Source organism: Ambystoma mexicanum, chromosome 8 (assembly GCF_040938575.1).
Source record: "Ambystoma mexicanum isolate Mex_15411 chromosome 8, UKY_AmexF1_1, whole genome shotgun sequence".
In the NCBI taxonomy this organism is placed as follows: domain Eukaryota; kingdom Metazoa; phylum Chordata; class Amphibia; order Caudata; family Ambystomatidae; genus Ambystoma; species Ambystoma mexicanum.
This window is the reverse complement of record NC_090929.1, coordinates 412,358,069-412,385,125: the sequence shown is the minus strand read 5'-3', so window position 1 is coordinate 412,385,125 and position 27,057 is coordinate 412,358,069. Positions and strand designations below refer to the sequence as shown.

At 46.7% G+C, this 27,057-nt stretch overlaps 1 protein-coding gene across 1 annotated transcript in view; it reads left to right on the top strand.

The window, feature by feature from the left end:
- Positions 1 to 27,057, top strand: part of DRAXIN (dorsal inhibitory axon guidance protein) — a 227,214-nt gene that overhangs the window by 181,709 nt on the left and 18,448 nt on the right. Inside the window, exon 6 of the mRNA XM_069609918.1 lies at positions 25,665 to 25,754. Within this exon, the coding sequence (XP_069466019.1) occupies positions 25,665 to 25,754 (90 nt within the window). The remainder of the gene's footprint in view (positions 1 to 25,664; positions 25,755 to 27,057) is intronic.

The following is a 27,057-nucleotide window of genomic DNA, read 5'->3' as shown; positions in this document are numbered from 1 at the left end:
TTGTTGAGGCAATGCTAGTTCATCTTAGTGGGGCTGCTATACGTTTGATGGGACAACATCAGCATTTCTCAGTTGAGCTGCTACACTCTTATTGACAAGGCCCCACCACTTCTCAACAGATGTATTTCTTTTTATTTTAATTGGTTATTTATAATGCGTGTACTACCCAGAGGTTTCTAAGCGCGGACCGAGGGAACGAACCTGTGTTGCGCGGACCAAGGGATCGAACCTGTGTTGCTCTGTGTCGTCTTGCTTCCAAGGCGAGCACGTTGCCCCTGAGCTATCCTTCCAATACTCTAAAGATCTGAAGTACATTTAATGATACAGAACCAGAACTATTGAGCAAGTCTGTCATCATCAGAATAACTCAACACTGTCGTGGTTATACAAGAGATCATATATTTAAAGGGATGGAATTACTCAGAATGTAGCAGCACTATTCAATAACCCAAAGTTCTTAAGCATAGTTCATGTGAAAATAATACACTTCTCACCGTTGGGACAGTACTGCCACTTCTCACACAGAGGCTTCTACACCTTTTATGGGGCAGCACTGATCTAGCCTACTGCTCACATGCCCCGAATTGTCATTTCTCAGCAGGACTGCAACACTATACCATTGTGTTCTGTATGTTGAGTGTTCCTTCACCACCAATGTGGATTCATGGCTCTCTCCCAGTGTCTAAATAGTAGATCTGCCTACATTCAATTGGCAAAAGGCATGTCCGGAGCTACCTGCTGTCCATAAGTTGCCGCTCAGGATTTTGGGATACGTGAAGGGGCAAGGGATAGAAGGCTCGAGTCTGTCGAACAGCAGAATCAGCAGGGTCTTAAAACCTGCTCACTCCTTCTGGAGGGGCCATGGGGCAAAATGAGCCTGATCCCACATACAGGGGGTTGTTACCCCTTTATCTTTTCTGAATGAAACAATGAGCTCTCTGATACAAGTTATCGCCCCTGCACACACACTGAATGAATATGGTATGGATCTATAGATCGAGAAAACTGGAGTGACAATTCAGAGTGTTTTAACAGAAATATAATGGTCCCCACTGATCCCATTAATATACTGGGGTCACTGAGATGACCAAGAGTGAAACTGTACATTCAGTTGTGAGATTACCAGCAACGGTTGATACTATGCTCCGAGGAGTGAGGTGCCCACTCAATATATCACACTGTTTATAGGTGGGAGTCCCATCCTGAATGCTTGCCCAAAGAGCCTTGGCCAGAGTTTCACACTGAAGAAGTGAGCGTGTGATCCGGTGCCTGCAGCCCACACACACGCAGGGGATTCCCATGCTCCCACTTGCAAGATTTTCACCAAATTTGTGAGATTGTGCTCCAAGGTAGGAGGCACACGCACAGTCTTTGCTCGGACATTTGACACACTCACAGGATGGGACGGCATTTCGTTCTCCCATCCTAGTTGTGTTGCTCTGCCTTTTGAGGGCTACTACAACCTGGATGATTATAGAGGGGTGGCGTAGGGGCAGTGATGGCTTACTGGAATGCAACTCGAAGGCTTAAATCTCCTTCTTACTTGACTTTAGTATATGCAGTACATGCTAGCCAATGTTTCCACTGTTCTGCGCTGCGCGCGGCTCCACCCCCCCACGCGCCGTTGCACCAAGTTGGCGACTACATGCAAATTTGCGGTCCTATAACTGCCAGTGATGTCACTTCCTGTAGTTGGGCCCCCCCCCCCCGGGAAATTCATGGCAACACTCTCGTCTTGGAAGCAAGACGACGCATAGCAACACAGGTTTTAATCCCAGGTCCTTAAAGCACGTTATAAATAACCAATTATACACCTAAAATGAAAATAATAAAACAACAGTTACGCATCTGAAAGCGTGCAAGACGTTGATCTTCTGTAGGATTAAAGTGACTATTGCCTCACCTACCCATAATAGTCATCAGTTCACATTGATGTGTAGGCTAGCTTTTCAAAAACATAAATTATGTAATAAGCTTGCATATGTCAGATACTGACAGTGAACTTGCACACAGGCTACTCACTGGAAAGTACTTGGGTCAGGCCTTCACACTCCTTCCAAGACTAAGCATAACAGAAGCGCCTGACAAATGCACAACAAATAAATAAATATCCAAAGCGTCCTTAACCTAACAATCCAGATGATAATCATACCCAGCTATTGTAGACCAAGGAACAAAGGAAGAGTCAATGTCCAAATAGGCGCATCTGGGAGGCTTTATGAGCAACTAAATGTAGAGAACGCAGAAGGGGAAGGGGCACTTTACCAGCCTATTTGCAGGTATATTTGTAAACAGCTGTCTCACATCTGCAAGTGGCAGTCCAGAGGGGGCCACACAGGAAGCGTGCTACCTGGCTGGCAGACAAGAGGGACGCCTAGACATGGTCATCAGTAAGTCTAGTAAAGTAGAGCTAATTGAAAGGAGGATATTTCAGATTCCACATTTGTATCTTCAACACATTATTCTATATAACCTTTTTTACCAGTCAAAGGAAGTGAGGCAAACTCTGTCCAGCTGCGCTTTGGAAAAGGAATACTAGGTGGACTGCTGCCTGGGTATGTGTATATAGGCTGCCCCGCAGCCTGTAAACATATAAACCTGTTATGGTGATATTATATGTGAGATTAATTGATGTTTTGTAAAGGTTCTTTTTTGATTCAATACAAATAAATCAAATAAATAAATAAACATATAAGATGAGAAAATGATACACCTCAGTCCATGCGCATGTCCCTGTCTGCTAATAGCTCATTAGCTATGAATTATGATTGAGTATAGGTGTGAATTGACAGTCTTCGTAGTTGTATTTCCTCTCTCATACATTTGGGTAAGTCACTTATTTGCTTGGTTTAAACCTTTTATTCCCATGTGTGGGTTGAAACGTAACTAGTGCCCAAGTGCCAGCATGCGTTTCGGCCTATTATCGGTCTTCATCAGGGCTGGGTTTGCTCCACACGTTTAGTCATGGGTGATGAAAAGGGCTCTGCCCGGCAAGAATATGGGTGGTGGAAAATCAACTTTCCTTCTTGATCAGCTAACTCCACCAAAAGAGATATGGAAAGACTTCTCGTGTTGTCAACAATAGAAACAATGGCCAGTCCTGTCCCTAATGGGCACGATGCAAACATGTATTGGGGTCTCCTGTTTAGGGAGAGACCCTGCGTAATAGGCGTCCCATGTGTGGTCATTGCCGTACATGTTTTGCCAGCTGGACTTTTTTTAATGGATTTTTGGATGAGTGGCAATGCAATGCAGACGCTTCAAGTGAACAGCAAAAAACCTGCGTCTATAGCACTTATTCTGGCGTTGAATTCTGTGTGCAATATTTTATCCATATTTTACTGTAAGACTTTTTGTCCTGAGGGTCTTTTTTCAGTGTTGGATATGTTACAATGCAAAGCAGGTTCTTTTGTACAAAACGAGAAACCTTTGTGAAAATGAGTTGAGGGTGCAGCTCTATGTCTACTGATTAATCTACCCGTGGCGTGCTTTTAGGGGTGTTGCTTTACAATTAATTCAGATTTATTTGACATCAAGTTTTCTGAATTCCACTATTTGCAGGACTATTAGATATATATTATGAGCAGAAAGAAGAGCAGGAGTGGGTGTCTGTGACAGGAAATTTACCTAGATGGATTTGAAACATGCTTCAGGGGTGGGATGTAAACCCCTGCTTAACAGTTATATACTTAAATGTTCAATGGCGTTTCATTTTTCTCCATGTGTATGGTTTGTTCTTTGAAGACAGGACTCTTTATCACCATAGTTGCATTCGAAATTGTCTCCTTTTAAAAAAAAGTATTTTAGGCACACAAATTGCAGGACTAATCTTTTGATGCTTGGCTACCAGGTAGCCGATTTCCTGGTCAAAGTTCCATCCATGTATTTTTTTGAATCACCTATTACAGTTCAGCAAATATGTCCTGTATTTCTTGCCTTAAACAGTGAATGTAAATTCGTATTTTCTGCAGTTTTGGTTTTCTTGCTCTGCAGTTTAACTGGTAACTGTCATAAAATATGCCCTGAGAGAAGCCCTTGAGATCGGTAAGAGAGAACACATCTCAGAGGTGAAAAAGCCACCCACTGGCTCCCAGCCAAAGATAGGGTCAACTTCAAGATCCTCTCCATCGTCCACCGTTGCCTCTCTAACAATGCTCCGCCATACATTGTCAGCAAACTCAAAAGACACTCCTCTGCAAGACCTATAAGATTGGCTTACAATCATTGGGGGTCATTACGAGTATGGCGGTAGGGGGTTAAAGTCACCGGTAAGGATGCCGGTAACACCAGGAACGGCTGGTCTGACCAGCCGTCCTAAGCAGGACCCGTTAAGGGACCATGGAGCCAATAATGGGCCCGCTATTTGCGGGCCCGTTATTAGCTCCTTCCCCATTCCCATTGAGCCCTATAGGGGCTCAATGGGAATGGGGAATGGTATTAAGAATGGGGACCTACCAGGTCCTCCAAGGTCGGAATGACCCAGTAAATCCCTATTCTGTCTACCCGGACCCGGACACGGGTTTGGAGGCAGCCATGGTGCTAAAAGCACCATGGCTGCCTCCAAACTCGTAATGACCCCCATTGCCTCACAGTGGTGTCGCCAGGAATCAAATTTAGGAAGGGCACAGAGGGGGCCAAAGACAAACGTAGGGGGGCACACAGACAAAAGTGGGGGGCCGCCTATGAAAGGGAACGTGTGACGTCTCATGCACTCCTGCAGAGAGGCTTTTGCGCACACCAACTACCCACCCCACTACACCTCCCCTCCCATCAGAATGCAGGCACAAAACCATTCAGTGACTAATGGCCCATCATTAGCAGTTTCGTGCGCTACATTTTGATTGGAGGGGCTGGTGTTAGCTGCAGAGGGAACTGAACTGTTTTGATTGTTTTGCTATGAGTCAAGCCGAGTGCTTATGAGTCACGCCGAGTGCTTATGAGGACGAGATGTGGCCCAGAGTTCAGTGATTGGTTGTTGGTGGAAGGACCGTTCGGAGGCGACGCTGAGACTGATTTTTTTTTTTTGCTGAGGATTCCCAGCCTGACGGTGGGGTATGTTCATGAGCGTGTGAATCCATGCCAGACCCATGCGGGTGGGTGACTTGTTCCTTACTGCACCTTTCCTTTCATTTCCACCTGGCTGAGCGGGAGACCGCTTCTGCAGCTGCCCCTCCTGTGCTGTTAAGCCCCTCTTGCATTATTTTAGGCTGATTGCCTGTTCTGGGTGCCCCTAGGCCCTGCTTGTCTCTCTTCCCTCCCCGATCCTCTCCTGCTCTTCCCCTCCCTCCTCCCAGCCCGCCCTCCACCGTGATTGGCCAGTGCCGTGGCCCTGCTGCCTGTAGCAGCTAGCGGTGTTCCACACTTGCCATTTCCACCTGGCTGAGCGGGAGTCGGCTGCTGCAGGTGCCCCTCCTGTGCTGGTAGCCCCCTCTTGGGGATTTGCATTATTTTAGGCTGATTGCCTGTTCTGGGTGCCCCTAGGCCCTGCTTGTCTCTCTTCCCTCCCCGATCCTCTCGTACTCTTCCCCGCCCTCCCTCCCTCCTCCGAGCCCACCCTCCACCGTGATTGGCCGGTGCCGTGGCCCTGCTGCTTGTAGCAGCCAGCGGTGCTCCACGCTTGCCATTTCCACCTGGCTGAGCGGGAGACCACTGCTGCAGCTGCCCCTCCTATGCTGGTAAGCACCTCTTGGGGATTTTGCATTATTTTAGGCTAATTGCCTGTTCTGGATGCCCCTAGGCCCCGCTTGTCTCTCTTCCCTTCCCGATCCTCTCCTGCTCTTCCCTGCCCTCCCTCCCTCCTCCCATCCCACCCTACCACTCATCTGCCGAATGCTAAACCGCTGTAATCTCTTCCATCTGTAGTTTAATTGCATATAGAAGTGTGCATAATAGCGTGCCCTGGTTGAACTGACTAGTGTCCCTAATAGCCTCTCTGTGCAAAGTTGAATGTATAATGTTGAATTTAGAAGTGTGCCTAATAGCGTGCCCTGGTGAATTCAGAATTGTGCCTAATATCCTCTCTGTACAAAGTTGATTTTAGAATTGTGCCTAATAGCCTCTCTGTGTAAAGGTGAATTTAGAAGTATGCCTAATAGCGTGCCCTGGTGAACTTAGAATTGTGCCTAATATCATCCCCTCTGTGCAAAGTTGAATTCGGAACTGTGCCTAATAACCTCTCTGTGCAAGACTTGGATTTAGAACTGTACCTAATAGCCTCTCTGTGCAAGACTTGAAGTTAGAAGGGTGCCTAATATCTTCTCTGTGTAAAGTTGATTTTAGAATTATTCCTGATAGTGTGCCCTGGTTGAACTGACTAGTGTCCCTAATTACCTCTCTGTGCAAAGTTGACTTTAGGATTGTGCCTAATAGCCACTCTGTGTAAAGTTGAATTTAGAAGTGTGCCTAATAGCCTCTCTGTGTAAAGTTGATTTAGAATTGTGCCTGATAGCCTCTCTGTGCAAAGTTGATTTTAGTATTGTGCCTAATAGCCTCTCTGTGTAAAGTTGAAAGTAGAAGTGTGCCTAATAGCGTGCCCTGGTTGAACGGACTAGTGTCCCTTATAGCCTCTCTGTGCAAAGTTGATTTTAGGATTGTGCCTAATAGCCTCTTTGTGCAAAGTTGATTTTAGGACTCTGCCCAATAGCCTCACTGTGTAAAGTCGAATTTAGAAGTGTGCCTAATAGCATGCCCTGGTGAACTTAGAATTGTGCATAGTATCCTCTCTGTGCAAAGTTGAATTTGGAACTGTGCCTAATAACCTGTCTGTGCAAGACTTGAATTTAGAAGTCCTATATCCTCTGTTGAAAGTTGATTTTAGAATTGTGCCTGATAGCGTGCCCTGGTTGAACTGACTAGTGTCCATAATAACCTCTCTGTGCAAAGTTGATTTTAGAATTGTGCCTAATAGCCTCTCTGTGTAAAGTTGCATTCAAAAGTGTGCCTAATAGCGTGCCCTAGTTGAACTGACTAGTGTCCCTAACAGTCTCTCTGTGCATAGTTTAATTTAGAAGTGTGCCTAATAGCGTGCCCTGGTTGAATTTAGAAGTGTGCCTAATAACGTGCCCTGGTGAATTCAGAATTGTGCCTAATATCCTCTCTGTGCAAAGTTGATTTTAGAATTGTGCATGAATAGCCTCTCTGTGTAAAGTTGCATTCAGAGGTGTGCCTAATAGCATGCCCCTAGTTGCACTGACAAAGTGTACCTAATATCCTCTCTGTGCAAAGTTTAATCTAGAAGCGTACCTAATCGCGTGCCCTAGTTCAACTGACTAGTATTCCCTAATAGCCTCTTTGTGCATAGTTTAATTTAGAAGTGTGACTATTAGCGTACCCTGCTTCAATTTAGAATTGTGCCTAATAGCGTGCCCCGGGTGAACTGACTAGTGTCCCTAATAGCCTCTCTGTGCAAAGTTGAATTTAGAAGTGTGCCGAATAGCGTGCCCTGATGAATTTAGAATTGTGCCTAATATCCTCTCGGTGCAAAGTTGAATTTAGAAGTGTGCATAACAGCGTGCCCTGATGAATTTAGAATTGTGCCTAATATCCTCTCTGTATAAAGTTAATTTTAGAAGTGTGCCTAATAGCGTGCACTGGTTTAATTTAGAAGAGCGCCCAATAGTCCACCCTGGTTGAATTTAGAACAGTGCCTAATATCCGCTGTGTGTAAAGTTGAATTTAAAAGTGTACCTAATAGCCTCTCTGTGCAAAACCTGAAGTTTGAAGCGTGCGTGGGGCGGATTGGAGTGCGTGGGGTGGATTGGAGTACGTGGGGCGGATTGGAGTGCATGGGGCAGATTGGAGTGCACAGAGGGGATGAGTGCACAGAACAGATGATTGTAGAGATGATTTTATAGAACAGGATGTTGCTGTTGAATGCGTGAAAAGCACGAGTGCTTAAAGCGGATGAGTGCGGGGAGGGGATGAGTGTGAGGAGGGGATGAGTGTGGGGAGGGGCTGAGTGCGGGGAAGGGATCAGAGCGGGGAAGGGCTGAGTGCGAAAAACAGGTGAATGCTTAATACGTGTAAGGGCATAAAGCAAACGAGTGCCTGGAACAAACGAGTGCCCAGAGTGAACAGACGTGTTGCATATAGCGGATGAGTACGTAGACCGAACGAGCACAGATTGCATCCAGTACTGATGAGTCCGTAGAATATGAGTACGTAGAACTGCTGAATGCATAGAGCATGGGGCAGACAAGAGTGCATGCGTGGGGCAGACAAGAGTGCATGCGTGGGGCAGACAAGAGTGCATGCGTGGAGCAGACTGGAGCGCGCGGGCGGACTGGAGCGCACGGGGCGGGCTGGAATGCATGAGTGCGTGGAGCGGTCGGAGTGTATGGAGCAGACTGGGGTGCATGCAGTGGATAGGAGTGCATAGAACGGACTCGAGAGCATAGAATTGCCTGACGTATATAGTATGGTTTGGAATGCAGAGAACGTTTGAAAGAGCGTATAACCCATCATATCACACCACCACGCTTATTCTCTCCTTTACATCACCACTCAACTAGAACACAGAGATACTATGACACCATCTGGTATAACTGTTCTCATACCAACATCCCCCGCTCACTCCACATCATTCTAAGTAAACACTGCTGGTTACACCCCCCCCAGCCAGGCGTTCTCCTCAGGCCTAAGCAGCCACATCCGGTCTGTATAAATCCTGCCAGAACGAACACATACTCCTGATCTCTCAACCACTACACCTACCACTAAGAAGCAGCTATTACACGAAAACTGCACGAGCTTCACACATACCCGGTGCTCACACGCACCTTTTTGACTCCCCCTACTCTCTCTACTGATCTGAACTTCGATTCCCAAGGGTGTTCAACCTACCAGCGCCTTCAGACCATACCAATGGTATATAAGGCTCTATATAAATGCTAAATAACATAACATAACATAATTTATGACAGCCACCGTTCACTATTTATTTCTGCACAATGGTAAACGATCCTGTTGTTCTGCTTCTGAGTTGTGCTGCGTGGACAGTGCAGAGAAAGCAGCCCAGCTGAGGTAGAGGGGGCACAATGGGGGCCCAGGATTTCAGAGTGGGAGCCCGGGCCACCCCCAGCTCCCCCCTAGCGACGTCACTGTTGCCTCACCACCCCGAGATTAAACCGGAAAAGGGCAAGTGGCTCCAGTTTCCCTGTCCAGGCTGCCATGCTCTGGAATTAGTTACCAGTGCACCTGCGCAATGACCCGTCCTACAACTCCTTCAGGAAGAATCAAAAAACCGACCTCTTCAACTAACTCTTGACTTTGCCATGAGACTGCATTGCTCTATCCTGCTCTTATTACCACTGTCCCCAGCGCCCAGTTGCCTATGGGTTTGGTGTGCGTTATAAATAAATAAATAGTCCCACTGTTTTTCTTACACACAGGTCTTTTAGTTTAAAAAAGCGCCATTAGATGCTGCTACTTTTTCTCGTTAATGAATGGTGCATTATGGGTGCAATTGCAGATTATATTCCCAGCAGCAGCAGATGATTCAGACGATACCGTAGGTAGCTCACTGGGTTTCGTACTTATGGCAGCGACGTAGATTTGTATCCTTTGACTCTCAGTTCTATGTTTAGCGTTCACTGCACATCTTTAATTTGCGCAAATTTGCAAACATTTACTGAGTCAGAATTCCGCATGTTTAGTGCCCTCTTAGCGTGGTGAGGGGAGCTATATAATGTTCCCAAATATGCCCATCTTTGCTGGGGGAGGTGCGTTGCACACACCCTCGAGCTCGCTGTAAAAAGCTGCCATCTCTGAAGCCACTGGCTCCATTAAGATGAATGGTGACTGGTACTTTCTACAGTAGCTGCCTCTTATTCTTGATAGTAGAGGGTAAGCACAAGTAGTTCACTCCCACACACACAATCCTGTGCATACAGCACTTCTATAACACACCCTTTCCGTTTCAATGACACCCTTATTACACACACCGTCCATGCACTAACATTCATGTAACAGAGGCAGGCCCCTCCACAGTTACACTTCTATAACACGTAAGACCCTCTGCGGTGTGGTCTTAATGTACCCATCTTGGATGCATTTTGTAGGGGTCACACTGGCCATTGCACGACTAAAAAGCACAGAACTACTGTGCAGTGTAATGCACGAAGAAGTAGTAGTAGTTCATCATGTTTATTGCGCCTTCACCATTAGTATGGTCCCAACGAGCTGTTGTTTGAAAGCCATCGCAGCCGGGACTGGAGTCCATGGATGGGAAATTCGTGGAGGTACTAGTATGTGTGTGTGAATATTGGCCAGTATTTAGGATGTGAGGAGTGGTCAAGTCCTTGCTGCACACCCATGTCAAACTGGCCTGTGCATGAGTGGCAACAAGGGTACTAAAAGGGCTAGAGGGGTTAAGAGAGGTGGATAGAAGTTATGTGGGCAACTAGGTATCTAAATGTTGTCATGAACGGTAGCGACATTCTTATGACAGAGGTTTTGTGCGAAGTGTGTTCGAGAGGTGCATGTGGGTTTGCGTCCGTGCATTGGGCTAGTTTTCCTATGCAAGGAGTGACGAGGCTAGTGAATGACATATATTCTAGGCGGCGAACCAAGGAATAATGGGTTGGCTGAGCAGTAGAGCCAGTATATTCATGAAGGGCTAAATTTTAAAGCTCTCAGCAGCTGAGCGAAGGTTGCTGCCCACATTAGACAGGAGCGGAGCCAAGGTTGCTGACCGCATTAGACAGGAGCTGAGCCAAGATTGCTGACCGCATTAGTCTTGATTACAAAAATTGTAATTTTTCATGGTTCCAAGATTTGCTGTTTCGTCTATGTTAAGCATCCATTCATCATTGCAAGCTGTGAAATGAAAGGTCTATTCTGCGTGCGACTAAGAAAGGGCTACATTCTGAGTTCAACTGAAGGAAATAAAACAGAAGAATCCTAATGGTTTCTATGTGAGGTGCCATACAGTCGGATCTAGAAAAATCCTTGTCTGTAAATTACGTTTGTATCACAAGCTTGGATTTGTCTAGGGCTGTTCAGTCTGGCGACGCCTGTCCACTGGTCGTTATTTGCTTTACAATCTTGAAGTTAACTATTGTTTAAAATAAATTGTGTGTTTTGGTGCTGTTGCGTCTTGATTGAAGTGGTCAAAGCCACAAAACCACCACATAAAAACCAACAAAAACACTCAAATAGATCTGCGCCAGTTTTCAGTATTAACCAAAAGTTTGGTTTATTGCAAAAACATCTTGTAGTTGTCCCTTACATTGACACGTGTTTCGGCAGTGGCAGCCTTTTTCAAATCAGGGCATATGGTATTTGTTCATACGGAAAAAAGAAAAGATTTGTCTTCTTAAATTGGTTCATTTCGGTACTTAAGCGGGTTAGATCCCGTTTCCAAGAACGCTGCAATCTCACGCGTTGTCTGTGACATTGGCTGTGATTTAAAAAGAGGCGGCCAATGCCGAAACACGAGTCATCGTAAGGGGCAACTACAAGGTGTTTTTGCAATAAACCAAACTTATGGTTAATACTGAAAACTGGCGCAGATCTATATGAGTGTTTTGGTTGGCTGTAAATTACCTTTGCCTAGGCTCGAGTGTGGTAGCAGACTGCAATCTGCAAGGATATGGGTAAGAGACAGGGATACGCCGTTCAGGTTATGATGTCTGGAAGGGCCTCCAATAAGGGAGAGGTGGAATGAGGGGAATAGGTCCTTGAGTCTCTCTCCGATCTCCTGATGGTTGCCTGTGCGCGGGTTACCTGGTTGAGACATCAAATTGTGAGAGATCCCTGGTCATGGGACTTGATAAGGGCAAGCTCAATGGGGGCTCAGGATGATGAAGGGAAGAGCCAGGTTTTGAGGGCCTTCCTAAGAACAAGGTGGTCCTCTTCGAGGCAGAGGTAGAGAAGGAGGGAGTTCCAGATTGTAGGTTCTTGAACCGAGAACGAGGTTCCTTCTATTCTAGAGGAGTTGAAGGGCGGATCGCCAGGAGGTGGGTAGAGCCAGATCTCAGGGTTCTGTTTGGAAGGTAGCGAGAGAGTTTGTTTTGGAGGAATTGAGGGCCTTTCTTGTGGAGGGCACAGTGGGTGATGCACATGGCTTTGAAAGTGGCCCTTCGGCTCATTGGGAGCCAGTAGAGTACCCTGACTGCAGCGGAAATGTGTTCCCTGGGTTAGATGGCGAGGAGGAGTCTTGCTGCAGAGATTTGTATCCGTTGGAGCTTTCTGAGCTGTGAGGAGGGGGCACTTAGGTAGAGGGAGTAGGCATAATGTAGCTGAGACATAATGATAGCCAACATTGCTGTTATTCTGTAAGGGTAGGAGAGATAGGGGAAGATTCACCTGAGAATGCAGAGGTGATAATGGCAAGAGTTGGATACAGTGTTGATATGGGGAGAAAGAAAGGTCAGAACTGAGAGCATATCCTAGGTTCTTTACTGAGGTCAATGCTGTAGGAGGGGGATTTAGGGACGATGGCCACGGGGTGGGTTGGGGGATCAGTGCAGTCTTGTTGCAGTCTTGTCTTTGCCAAGATTGAGCAGGAGGTAGTTGGTTGTCATCCAGTGGTCAATATCCATAAGGCAGACGGCTAAATGTCAGGGAGTGGGGAGGAAAGGGAGTTTGGAATCTTGAAAATTATCTGGGTGTCTTCGTCATAATTGTAGTAGGTCAGGTTGTGGGAACGGATAATCGTCAGGAGGGTGCTTAGGTAGAGATTGAACAGGATGGGGGAGTTGGATGTTACTTGCGGGATCCCCTGTGAAACCGGGCAGGAGGCTGAGGCAAAGGGATGGGGGTGGTGATTTGTGGATGATTTTCGAGGAATGAGGAGATCCAGTTTAAGGCCAAGTCTCTGATGCCTAAGGAGTGGAGTCTGTCTATTAGGGTGGTGTGGTTGATAGTGTTAAATGATGATGAGAGGTCAAGGAGGAAGCCCACTCACTGCCCACAGATGAAAGTCATTCCAGGGAACTCCAACACTCACACCTGCACTCAGGTATAGGATCTGTGAACGGGATATGTATGGCCTCTGCACACAATGCTAGAGCCATAGCTACTCTGCACTGGTCACCTGATGCACATCTCACCACACTGCCTACCTAAGTGCAATTTGACCACAGTGGCAAACGTGCAGTGCCAGTTTTGGAGCATCCTGACTGCAGCGTACAACTACAACTCACTGTATAATGCAATCCACGTCCAAGTCACCATATATTTATTTTATTTATTTTAATTCTTGTTACGTGCCTCCTGCCCGTGGGCCTCAGGGCACACAGAAAATGAAAACAAGACAAACAAAACATTAAAAGACCGAAGCAGAGGAAGTGTGGAAAAGTCGTAAGATTAATTTATGTTAAAAATGTGAGTCTTTATAGCTCTTTTAAAAAGAGGGTAGTTTTGAACCTGGCGTATTGTAGGTGGAAGTACATTCCATAGGTGAGGACCCTGGAAATTGAGAGTGGTACCTCCAAATTTAGTGATTTTGAATCTGGGAGAAGGAAGTACTGTAGCAGAGAGGAACGAAGGTTCCTGCCGGTTGTCTTGACTTTGATGCGTTCTGACAAATATGAGGGACTGCTTAAGGACACACACTTGTGTGTCATTGTTAACACTTTATTTGTTATTCTGTGTTTTACCGGAAGTCAATGTAGTTTCTTTCTGTAGGTGGAAATGTGAGTGTGGCGTGATTGGTTAAAGATGGTACGGACAGCATTATTCTGAGCCACCTGCAAAGATTGTATGCTGGCAGAAATGGTGCCGGACAGTAGGCTGTTATAATAATCTAATCTAGAATTTATCAACGCAGAGGAGGAGAAGTGCACAGTTTTCAGTTGTTATGATTGGGTGATTATAGTGTATTCGCTTATTTTTTTATTTTTTAAACTTATTTTTATTGGAGTTTATATCAAACAGATTACAACAAAAACATCCAAAATTAACCGTCATAACATAGAAGCAGGTATCACAGTAAAATAGAGAACATGTTTAAGATTCAGTGTTACATTGCAGCAAAATTCTTGTATTCTGTCCTATCAATAAGTAGCTCCTCTTTACAGCGTCAATAAACATTGACTAATCTTCTCCCATTTATCCCCTCCCTCCCCCCTCCCTCTACTCCACAAGACTTTATACTCTGCCGCCAAGGGATGTATTGTCTAGCAATTGGGAGATTGCTTGATAGGTCTGTCAGGCATTGAGGCCTACCTTGTTCAGGAGGACATTATGATGCTTCGTTACCCATGGCACTGATCGTCTGTTAGGCGTTAGTGAGCTATTCTGGGGATGTATTTATTGACAAACTCCAACCATAAGATATCATATTGCGTGGCTTTCCCATGTATAGATGCTGTGATTTTTTCCATAATACACATATTGGAGGCCACGTTAACCCATTCTTTTTCTGTGGGGGTAACTGGAGATTTCCATGTTGTGGTCAATAGAGCCCTTGCAGCTAGTAAGAGTGGTGCAGCTATGTCTGTGACCCTTCTCAATTCATCCTCGATTTTCTCGAGACCAAATAAGATCAGGTAGGGGTCTGCTGTTCGCTGGATCCCGTCTAGGTCCCTAATCCAACCTAGCACCTCGTTCCAGTAAATTTTGATCTGAGGACCACCCCACCACATGCGCCAGTAATCCGCTGTGGACCCACATCCTCGCTAACACATTGGATTAGACGACTGATACATCTTAGAGAGCCTGCACAGGTCATATTGCCACCTATTCAGCAGTTTAATCGAGGGCAATTTATACTGGCATGAGATCGAGGCTTTGGGCGCAATCCTACATATCTTATCCCATGTCTCTGGGTCGATATCCTCGCCCATGTCCCTTTCCCATTTTAGCCTAAGCGGTTCTGTTGAGCCCTTTCCAGCTTCCATTAGTGTTTTATACAAAACAGTTATCAACCCTTTTGTTTCTGTCCTGGAGTCGAGTATTATTTCAAATGGGGTAAATTTCCTGCTCAGCTTATCCTTCCATTCTGGTTTTGTCAGAACTCCCTTAATCTGCAGAAAGTGGAATGCTGACAGTGTACCTATTCCAAGTGCCTCTTCTAGTTCAGGAAGCGTGATGAAGGAGTCCTTCCTTAGGAGCTGTCCCACCCTCTCCAGGCCTGCCTCATACCAAGCTTGAAACCTCTCCACATTACGGATTTTGTCGTTAATGCCAGGTGACCAGAGGTGACTTAATGGTGATGGCCATGTGGTAATTCTCCCCATATCTCCCCCTCCTGCCATATGTCTCATATGGTTGCGAACATCAGGTGTGCCTTAGATTTCCTCAGTACTCTCCATCTAGGGGACCACAGCCATTCAGAGATTGTTGCCGGGGACAGATAGGATCCCGTCTAGATCCCTAATCCAACCTAGCACCTCGTTCCAGTAAATTTTGATCTGAGGACAAGCCCACCACATGTGCCAGTAATCCGCTGTGGACCCACATCCCTGCCAACCCAAATAAATAAACAAATAAAGATAGTGATTGTCCATAGAGATCCACTGGGGCAATTTTTGGTTACGGAGATGGGGAATAAGGATTCGTAATTGAGCCGCCTCGTAATATTTTTGGATGTCTGGGAGGCCCACTCCACCCTTGTTTGTCGGTAATGTCAAGTTGGAGTAAGCAATCCTGGGCTTTTTCCCTTGCCATAGAAATTTCAGAATCGCCTTCTTGACTTCGGTAAAGAATTGGCGTGGCATCTGAATGGGGAGCATCTGAAAGGGGTATAAGAATTTCGGGAGACAAGTCATGTTTATCGCGTTTAAGAGCCCCAACCAGGATATGGTTAGGTTGTCCCATCTGGCGAGGTCTGCGTGAACATTTTGGAGAAGCGCTGGGAAATTGGCTTCATATAAATCTTTTAGCAACCTTGTGGCCTGTATTCCTAAGTACTTCATTTTTTCATGTTCAATCATAAGGCCCAGGGACTGGTATTTTTCAGTGTTTGCTTCCGATGAGCCCTTTAGGGGGAAAAGTGTGGACTTAGATTTGTTGACCTTGAACCCGGATACTTGGCCGTATTCGTCCAGGAGGTACAACGCTCTGGGAATGGATGTGGTGGGGTTCGTCACATGAAGAAGTAAGTCATCGGCATACAGCGCTACTTTAAATTCCTCTTCCCTGAGATGCATGCCTGCTACTTCAGTATCCTGTCGTCATTTTTGGGCCAAAGGCTCCATGGAGAGGGCGAAGAGGATGGCCGATAGGCGGCATCCCTGCCGGGTACCGCGTTTCAGCTTGAACCATCTCGAGTACTCCCCGTTAACAGACACCAAGGCTTTTGGAGCGGTGTAAACTGCTTTTATCCCCCTTCTAAATTTCGGTCCTATTTCCACAGCACGGAGGACTGCGGCAAGGAAACCCCATTCCACTCTGGCGAAGGCTTTTACAGTGTCGACGGAGAGTAAAGCGGGATCACTGCACATGGTTTGGGAGGCCTCGATCAAATGGAGAGTCTTTCTCATGGTGTCTGCGCCTTGTCGTCCAATTATGAACCCTACCTGGTCGGGGTGGACAAGATGGGGAATGTGGACCTCTAACCTGGCTGCCAGGACTCGTGTGTAAATCTTGGCATCAAGATTGAACAAGGATATGGGGCGGTATGATCTGCAACACGTGGGGTCTCTGCCTTCTTTGGGAATGACCGATATGAGTGCTCGGTCGAAGGAGTCCCCGTGTCAAGGATATTGTTAAATAGGGTGGTCAGGAATGGAGTTAGGAGGGCACCAAATGTTTTGTAGAAGCCGGCAGTGAAACCATCTTCATCAGGGGACTTGCCTAGTGTAAGTCGTTTGATCGCCTCATGTATTTCGTCCTCAGTTCTGGGGGATTCTAAATGGGCAGAGTCAGCGCTTGCAACTTTTGGGAGGGCAATGCTGATGAAGTAATCGTCTGTCTCCTGTGAGTGTGGATCTACTTCTGAAGTCTATAGGGACTCATAGAAGTTTGCAAACAGTTCTGGGAATGGGGATGTGTATTGCGCTTGGTCAGGTGTTGGATCCGTGATCTCTTTCACCCTACGTTCTGCCCGTTGGATCCTGAGTCTATCCGCTAGGAGCGCATCTGCCTTATCTCCCTTCTCATAGAATTTCTGCTTCAATAAATGTAGTTTACGTGCTATCTGGCCATGTTCTAGGTGGCAGAGTTCTTCCCGTTTTTTCCTAGCCTCTTGGATCTTTTCGGGGTCTATGGTGTCCCCCACCCTAGCTTCTCTATCAAGTTGACATATTTCACTCCGGAGCTTATTCTCGATAAGGGCTCTCTCCCTTTTCTTCCGAGCCCCTTCCTGTATCAGGATCCCCCTCCAGGTTGCCTTGGCCGCCTCCCACACACTCTGCTTAGAGACCTCGCCAGTGTCGTTGGCTTTGAAGTATTCTTTGATCTCTGTTTCGAGTTCTTCTTTGAAAACAGGGTCTCTCCACAGGGCCTCGTTACATCTCCACTTCCCACCCTTAATTGGCAGATATTCCCATTGTATATTAACTGTGACCATGTCATGGTCGGACCATGTTATTGGAGTAATCCCCGAATGTGTGGCGGTGTCGTTCAGCTCTTGCGAAAGGTAGATGTAGTCTATTCGGGTAAAAGTATTGTGTGGCGGTGAATAAAATGTATACCCTCTTTCATCAGGATGCATCGCCCTCCATAAGTCTACCAGCGCATATACCTGCATCATGTTTACAAAGTCACTACGTTCCCCCCTCACAGGAGCTTCAACTCCCGGGCGCCCTGCTTTCCGGTCCAGGTCGTGATCTGCCCACAAATTGAAGTCTCTGCCTAGTATAAGGTGGCCGGTGGCCTCCAACATTATTTTGGGGACAGTTTTAGAGAGGAATCGGAGCTGTCCTACATTGGGGGAGTAGATTGTGGCAATCACTACTTCCACCTTTCCAATAGTCCCCACAACTAGCAGGGCCCGCCCTTCTGCATCTGACCAGGTCTTGGAGACAAGAAAATCAAGTCCCTTTCTGATAAGGATTCCCACTCCCCCTTTACGCAGTGCCCCCGAGCCCCAGAACTCTATGCTGAAACGTTTCCCCAGAATGGACCTCTCCTCCCCCTTCATATATTTTGTTTCCTGTAAGAGTAGGATATCAATATTAGCCCTTCGAAATTCCCGTAGCACTAATGACCTCTTAGTTGGTGAGTTAAGGCCTTTGACATTAAGTGTCCCGACTTTCAAGGGGCCTCGTGTGTTACCATCAGAGGTGGCCACCAGTATATAACAGTACAATATTCACAACAATGCATTGCCATACCTTGTGTTTAGAGCCCTCAACCAATATTAGTGTTTGTCCCATCTCAGCAGTGAGTAAAAGTTCTATAACAGTTCCACCTTCCCCCTTGTCTTGCATATCCCTCCCTCTCCTTCCCACGCACTCCCTCCCCGCATGTGTCGGCGTCCAAGCAAGTCCAGTTAGATTCATTGAACTAGCCCCGAACCACCAGTAGGGACCATCGTCGCACGGTCCTTTAATTATCAATGAACACCACATAGGTCTGAGCCCCTCCAAACCACCCATCAACCACAACTTACAACCATCGAATATAACTTTTGTGTTGGCCCGTGTCTCGAACATACTCATAGTGTCAACGTAGTTGCCGGTAGTCCAGTTCACTTGTCCCCCTCTGGGGAGCTGTTACCTCTCGGAAATGTTCTCGACCCGTTGACTCTCTGCCTCTTAGGTCCTTGGAGTTTCCATTCTCTCCCTTCATTTCTCGGGTTATTTCCTTCTTCCCCTCGTTCGCGTAGATCAACAAGTTCGGCTATGCAGGCCTTTATTTCCCTCTCCGACCGTAGTCTGATTCTCGTGCCTTTGTGTTCAAAAGAGAGCGAGAAGGGGTATCCCCACCGGTATCTGGTATCTCGTTCCTTCAACCATTTCATCAGGGGGCCACACATCCTTCTCAGCGCCAATGTCATGGCAGACAGGTCTTGATATATGGTGACCTGGGCACCGTTGAGGGTGATCACGCCGCCGCGCCTTGCCGTCTCGAGAATCTTTGCTTTGTCGTGGTATCTATGGAAGCGAGCGAGGACCGATCTCGGGCCTCCGGGTGGGCCACCTGCTCTGTGGATCAGTTCGGTTCTCGGTTCGTCAATCTCATTTTCTGCCGCCAAGATTTTGATAATATCATGAAGTGTTGCCTTAAGGCTCTCCTCAGTCTGCCCATCCTGCTGCGGGATCCCGAAAAACCGCAAATTGTTCCGCCTTTGCCGGTTTTCCATATCATCCATCTTTAGCCTGTATTCCTCTTCCCGCTGTTCTAGATCTGTGATTCTGTGTTCAAGTTATATCTCCATAGTATCTATGGAGGTTTGGTTGTTTTCTACCCCCTCCAACCTGTCCTCAATCTTATCCATACGCTGGGTGATTTTATCAATCTTGCCGACTATGTTGGCCCCCATATTCTTTATCTCCAGCAGGAGGGCTGCTATGCCACCTTTCGTGGCCGCTGTGTCTCCATGTGCCACGGATTCCGTTGCCATCGTGGGGGCGATGAGTGTGTGGGCAGAAGGAGTGTAGGCGTAACTGGCTAGCTTTATTTTGGCCTGCATATACGTAGGTGCTTCACCTCGATGTCCTGGGTGTGTGCAGGTGTGGAAGGGACGTCTGGGCCTCACCCTCAGACTGCTCTGTAGCCCCGCGCAATTCTCAGTCGTCCGCCCGTGGGAATGCGCTCGCCCAGTAGGGGGGACAAGTTGGCGACACCCTCCAGCAGGTAATCTTCGGAATTTGCTGGATCCCCGGTGCAGGAGCGAGGCCGGAAGATGTCTCCCTGGTGTCAACTCCGATCGGTACCGGGAACCTGAGGAGGCACATGCCCCTGTTTCGGGGGCCCTACACTCAGTCCGAAGGATCTGTGCCCTGTGCACTGGGAGGGACAGATGATATGTGGTGTGCGTGGCTCCCAAGGCGGGCGTTCCTCAAACCGCGGGGGTCCCGCTTGATCCCACGCGTCTTTCGTGCGTGCCAGGGCCCAGATCCACGATGTGCAGAACGTTCGTCGTGGAGGCCCACCACTACGTGAGCTCAGCTAGTTCCTCTGAGAGCTGGGGCCCTGCATACAGACCGCGGCGCTCTGATGCACCGCAGTCGCGTGAGACAGCGTGGGCTGCGCAGGTTTGGAGGCGCAGCTTACCTCTCGGCAGGGCCTCTGCCGTGTTCCAATAGTCCGCGGGCCCGAGAGCGTGGCTGGAGGGTCCACGCCATGGGTCGGGTGGGGGGCACTGCAAGGGAGCAGCTCTGTGGGTCGGAGGGGGGGTGCGTTGGCCAGGGCCGCACAGGCCGCGCGTCAACCTCCCGATGGGCCCGTTTGCCGACCCGGCCTGTCCGCTTCCGATTTTGCGCTGTCACCAGCGAAGAACTTCACTCAAAGTTTAATTGGGCTTCCCGGGTCCGATTTCGATCGGATTTTCTCCAGGGAGGTGCAGGAGTATTCCAATACACGATGCTCTGCTCTTTTCACCGTGAGGGGGTCACGAGGTGGGGGCTCAGGTCACCTCGCAGACCTACAGGGAGAGAGCTCACACGGAAGAGGACATCATCCGTGCGCCCCCTGGTGGCCGACTGTATTCGCTTATTAATCAGTCCACAGCTAGATCGAATGCTGGAGACGTGGGGCTTCATGGATAGTTCGTCATCTAGAACGACGCCTAATGTTTTTACTTTCCTTTGGACCATGATGTCATTGTCCACGATAGTGAAGTTGGCATAGTCTGTGGCTAGCTTGTTTCGGGTGTTCTTAGAGGATACTATCATGAGCTCTGTTTTATTGTTATTCAGGGCCAAGGAGTGGTAGAGCATCCAGTCCTGGATGGCTTTATAGATGGTATTGATAGTGTCAGCATAATTATTATAGTGACCGCTCAACTGGATGCCAATCTGAGTGTCCATACTGCATTCTGGCAGATACCTAAACTGTTACAAAAGCAAGGGGGTAGGGTAGACACCGCTATTGTATTTCAAAAATAAAAACATTTTCAATTCTTCTCAAAGTCTTTCATGGGAGCACACCCTATGACCTTGGCACAAGGTTATAGTAATGTCTAAAGATTAGGATCGGACAGCTTCCATTCCTGAGTGCGCTCACTCAAAGTTCCTCTTCCGAAGTTATCTTATATTTAATCAATTCAATGCCTTTACTTCAATACTTCTGTCGTTCAATCACAAATTCACAGCTCTATGTATGGTTTTTCAAATATATCGTATTCTTTATTTTCCTGACTCCTCAGTGCCCTATTATTATTTGCCAATGCATTTCGGACTTCCGTCCATCGTCAGGGCTGTGGACACTGTCAATTATTTATCATAACTGATTTCATAATTCCACATAATTACAAAATGTTAGCATTGAATCCCCATTGACCATCATGTTCATAAATTACTATAATAGCTAAATCATCAAAAATGATTTTTTTGTCATAACACATACCACAGTGTAGTTGTGGTCCGAAGGTGAGATTACACAATTGTTAGTGGGAAAAAGAGACAAGAAAAGAAAATTCATTCGAATGCATTGCCATATTAATTGCTGTTTGTGATAGAATCTTATAATAGTAACTAAAATTCTCTACCTCTTGGACTACAATTACCCAGAGTATTTTAAGCACTCTTGTGCAGCTTATTCATTCTGTGGATTCATAGCGCAGTCTATTAGTCACTGTTTCTACTCTGCTTCTCTAAATTGTGCGGGATGGATGTGTATAGACTCTTTACGTCGATTGTAAACAAAATGGAGTTCTCTGTATGTTTGGTGTTTCTCAGTTTTTTCTAGGAAATGAGTAGTGTCTTTGATATAAGTATCGGTTTTCTGTATCAATGGTTGTAAAAACTGGTCAATGTATTGACCTAGTGGATGTAGTAGACTGTCCACATCGGAAACAAAGGGTCTGCCTGGTGGATTCCTTGGGTGTTTATGTATTTTCGGCAAGGTTTAAAAGTTAGGAATCCTTGGGTGTTTGTTGGTGAGGAAAGATTTAGTTTTCTCGCTTATCCAACCTAATTCTTCCGCCTTGTCCAGTAGTTCTTCAACAAGTGTTCACTGTTAATATGGTGTTTATTTTGAAATTAATGTTTCTCAGACCATTATAATGATGTTAAAATTAGCAATTTAAAAGATATGAGATGATGGGAGGGAGAGCATGAGAATCACCAGTGTTAATAAGTTGATTATAGCATTGAGAACAAATAATTACATTGGGTTTTGTACTTATGGCAGCGCCATAGATTTGTATCCTTTGACTCCCAGTTCTATGTTTAGCTTTTACCGTACATCTTTAATTCGAGCAAATTTACAAACATTTACTGAGTCAGAATTCCGCATGTTTAGTGCCCTCTTAGCGTGGTGAGGGGAGCTATATAATGTTCCCAAATATGCCCATCTTTGCTGGGGGAGGTGCGTTGCACACACCCTCGAGCTCGCTGTAAAAAGCTGCCATCTCTGAAGCCACTGGCTCCATTACGATGAATGGGGACTGGTACTTTCTACAATAGCTGCTTCTTATTCTTGATAGTAGAGGGTAAGCACAAGTAGTTCACTCCCACCCCACACACACAATCCTGTCCATACAGCACTTCTATAACACACCCTTCCCGTTACAATGACACCCTTATTACACACACCGTCCATGCACTAACATTCATGTAACAGAGGCAGGCCCCTCCACAGTTACACTTCTAAAACACATAAGACACTCTGGAGTGTGGTCTTAATGTACCCATCTTGAATGCATTTTGTAGAAGTCACACTGGCCATTGCACGACTCGAAAGCATAGGACTACTTTTCAGAGTAATGCAAAAGTAGCAGTAGTTAATCATTTTTATAGTGCCTTCACCATTAGTATGGTCCCAACGTGCTGTTGGTTGAAAGCCCTTGCGGGCAGGGTCAGACTGGGGCACAAAATTGCCTCGGGCCCCAGTACAAAAGTGGCCCACAGTTGCAAATGGCAATTCATTTCGTTTGTGACAGACTGCTTCAGCAGCACCCCAGGGGGAGGTTTATGACAAAATCTAATGCAAATTGTGCATTTTAAAGAAAATGTATTCAGTAACACTGGTCGAAACTACTAGCTGCATGGTGAGGTAACATCAAACCGGCCCACATGGGCCAGAAAAGTGGCCCACTTTGACCCAAAAAAACTGGCCCACACCAGCATGTTGTGACCTATTGTCGTATAGGCCAGTCCGAGCCTGCTCGTGGGACTGGAGTCCAGGTATAGGAAATTCGTGGAGGTGCTAGTATGCGTGTGTGAATATTGGCTAGTATTTAGGATGTGAGGGGTGGCCAAGTCGTTGCTGTACACCCATGTCAAACTGGCCTGTAGAGGAGTGGCAACAAGGGTACTAAAAGGACTAGAGGGGTTAAGAGAGGAGAACCAAGGAATAATAGATTGGCTGAGCAGTAGAGCCAGTATATTCATGAAAGGCTACATTATAATGCTCTTAGGAGCTGAACGAAGGTTGGTAGCCACATTAGTCTTGATTACAAAAATTGTTGTAATTTTTCATGGTTCCAAGATTTGCTGTTTCGTCTATGTTAAGCATCCATTCATCATTGCAAGCTGTGAAATGAAAGGTCTATTCTGCGTGCGACTAAGCAAGGGATACATTCTGAGTTCATCTGAAGGAATTAAAACGGAAGAATCCTAATGGTTCCTATGTGAGGTGCCATACAGTCGGATCTAGAACAATTCTTGGGTGTAAATGACCTTTGCCTAGGCTTGAGCGTGGTAGCAGACTACAATCTGCAAGGATCTCGGTAAGAGTGCAGGCTCAGGTTATGATGTCTGGAAGGGGCTCCAATTAGAGAGGGGTGGACTGAGGGGAATAGGTCCCTGAGTCTCTCTCTGATCTCCTGGTGGTTGCCTGTGCGGGGGTTACCTGGTTGAGACATCGAATTGTGAGAAATCCCTGGTCATGGGATTTGATTAGGGCAAGCTCAATGGGGGCTCAGGATGATGGAGGGAAGAGCCAGCTTTTGGGGGCCTTCTTAAGAGCGAGGTGGTCCTCTTGGAGGAAGAGATAGAGAGGGAGGGAGTTCCAGATAGTAGTTGCTTGAACCAAGAAAGAGGTTCTTCCTATTCTAGAGGAGTAAAAGGGGGGGGGGCACGAGGAGGTGGGCAGAGCCAGATCTCAGGGTTCTGTTCGGAAGGTAGCGAGAGAGTTTGTTTTGGAGGAATTGAGGGCCTTTCTTGTGGAGGGCACAGTGGGTGATGCACATGGCTTTGAAAGTGGCCCTTCGGCTCATTGGGAGCCAGTAGAGTACCCTGACTGCAGCAGAAATGTGTTCCCTGGGTTAGATGGCGAGGAGGAGTCTTGCTGCAGAGTTTCATATCTGTTGGAGCTTTCTGAGCTGTGAGGAGGGGGCGCTTAGGTAGAGGGAGTAGGCATAATGTAGCCGAGACATAATGATAGCCAATATTGCTGTTATTCTGTAAGGGTAGGAGAGATAGGGGAAGATTCACCTGAGAATGCAGAGGTGATAATGGCAAGAGTTGGATACATTGTTGATATGGGGAGAAAGAAAGGTCAGAACTGAGAGCACATCCTAGGTTCTTTACTGAGGTTGATGCTGTAGGAGGGGGATCTAGGGACGATGGCCACGGGGTGGGTTGGGGGATCAGTGCAGTCTTGTTGCAGTCTTTTTTTCTTTGCCAAGATTGAGCAGGAGGTAGTTGGTTGTTATCCAGTGGTCAATATCCATAAGGCAGACGGCTAAATGTCAGGGAGCGGGGAGGAAAGGGAGTTTGGAATCTTGAAAATTATCTGAGTGTCTTCGTCATAATTGTAGTAGGTCAGGTTGTGGGAACGGATAATCGTCAGGAGGGTGCTTAGGTAGAGATTGAACAGGATGGGGGAGATGGATGTTACTTGAGGGATCCCCTGTGAAACCGGGCAGGAGGCTGAGTCAAAGGGAGGAGGATGGTGATTTGTGGACGATTTACGAGGAAGGAGGAGATCCCGCTTAATGCCAAGTCTCTGATGCATAGGGAGTGGAGTCTGTCTATGAGGGTGGTGTGGTTGATAGTGTTGAACAATGCTGAGAGGTCAAGGAGGAAGCCCACTCACTGCCCACAGATGAAAGTCATTCCAGGGAACTCCGACCCTCACACCTGCACTCAGGCTAGGATCTGTGAACGGGATATGTATGGCCTCTGCACACAATGCTAGAGCCACAGCTACTCTGTACTGGTCACCTGATGCACTTCTCACCACACTGCCTACCTAAGTGCAATTTGACCACAGTGGCAAACGTGCAGTGCCCGTTTTGGAGCATCCTGACCACACCACACCATACAACTACAACTCACTGTATAATGCAATCCACGTCCAAGTCACAATATATCCACGCTGCATTCTGGCAGATACCTGAACTGTGCCACGAATCCATCTTTGGACAAGAATACAGTGCTGTGAAATAATGACATTGGCTGCTGGGCACTATACAAAACACTTTTGACACTGGCGTATCTCATTACAAATATGCGAGTTAAAGTTTGCATGCATTAAATGCTTTTCCCCATTCCCAGGGAACTGTATTTCTGAGTATTTAAAATGTATCAATTGCTAATGACAAATAATTGCACTTTATTTATTATTTTCTTAAATCCGTGATTATTTTCCCTGGAATAAATAATGAATATCCCTCCCATAACCTCCTAGGGTAACAAATGCTCTGCTTTTTGCTGTCTTGCTAGGGTACTGCTGTGACTTGCGGGAGCACATATGCAAACCGCATAACCGCGGACTGAACAACAAGTGCTATGATGACTGCATGTGCACTGAAGGTGAGTGACCCAGAAACCATGTTCACTTCAGGGCTGAGATCCCCTTTACATGTAGCAATCACACCAAAGGTACTGCAGCCTGATAGAACCCACTGTAAAAGACTAGATTATAATGCTACAATGCAAATAATATTAGAGCACAATTAGTAGATTTTCCGAACTAATGCCAATTAAAGTTATGATTCAAGGGATGGCGGTCCTCTTACTGCGGAGCATTATGTCATGACTATTTGCACAGTGGGACCTCAGTTACCCCGCCCCCTTGGCATAATGACTAGCAGCCCACACTGGCCTGCCCTCCATTCCTGTACTCCCCGCCCCTTTGCCAGCCTGTTTTCCCTTTTTTTCTTTTTGCCTGGCTTCCCGGGGGAGCACTTTGCTGTGCGTCTAGTTTCCCAGCTCAGACAGGAAACAACATTGCGCGATTCAAGCATTAGCATAGGTTGTTGGGTACTGTGCCCCACACCATATCCAACAATTAAACTTTGGCTTACTTTGTACGAATAACTGGGGACAAACCAACTCGTCTTAAAGTGGCAAAAACAAAGCCGCAGTTTATTATTGCATATTTACAACCATAAACTTCGAGAACACACATTAATTTTTAATCACACAGACGACCGGCAGCACCTTTCATTTAGCCTTTCTCTTCATCAGCACACACCCTTCAACTTTGAATCTTTTTTTAATCACCTGCAGTCAGCTCTCCTTTTCTCGTTATAAACTCTTTACTTTGGCACTGCTCAATTGCCTGTGTAACTGCCTGCGACAATACATAAAAAAACACATTAGAAAACCGGAAATAGAAATTATGTTAGGGTGTGGTGTATGGGACAAAGTTCCCTTTGCAGCAGTGGGTTACGCAGTGAAAGAGACCACTCCTCCCTGTGTATCCACTATTCAGAGGCCCCACTGTGCTCGGTCTTGGCCAGGTGTGCGTCAAGAGTCGTAACAAAGCAAGCACCATCAGGCAATTTGCTGAACTATTGTTCACAACCTGCACTACCACTTGGTTATTGCACCAAAAACCTGTTCTTTTTGTTGGCCTACCTCTCTTGCCAGATGTAAAAACTAACCGGAATGGGAAACAGTTCCAGGAATGTTATGTTCGCCGTCAGGTGCTGTTCTTTCCATGCCACCACCATGAGCTGGTGCCCCAGCTTCCTGCCAGAAACGCTCCAAATCCCAAACCTCCTGAGGCATCTGTGAAAAGCTCTCTCTTTGCTAGAGTGCCATAGTTCCCTCCATACTGAAACCCCATTGAATGATTCAGGGAAGGTTTCCCAAATCTGCAAATCTCCTT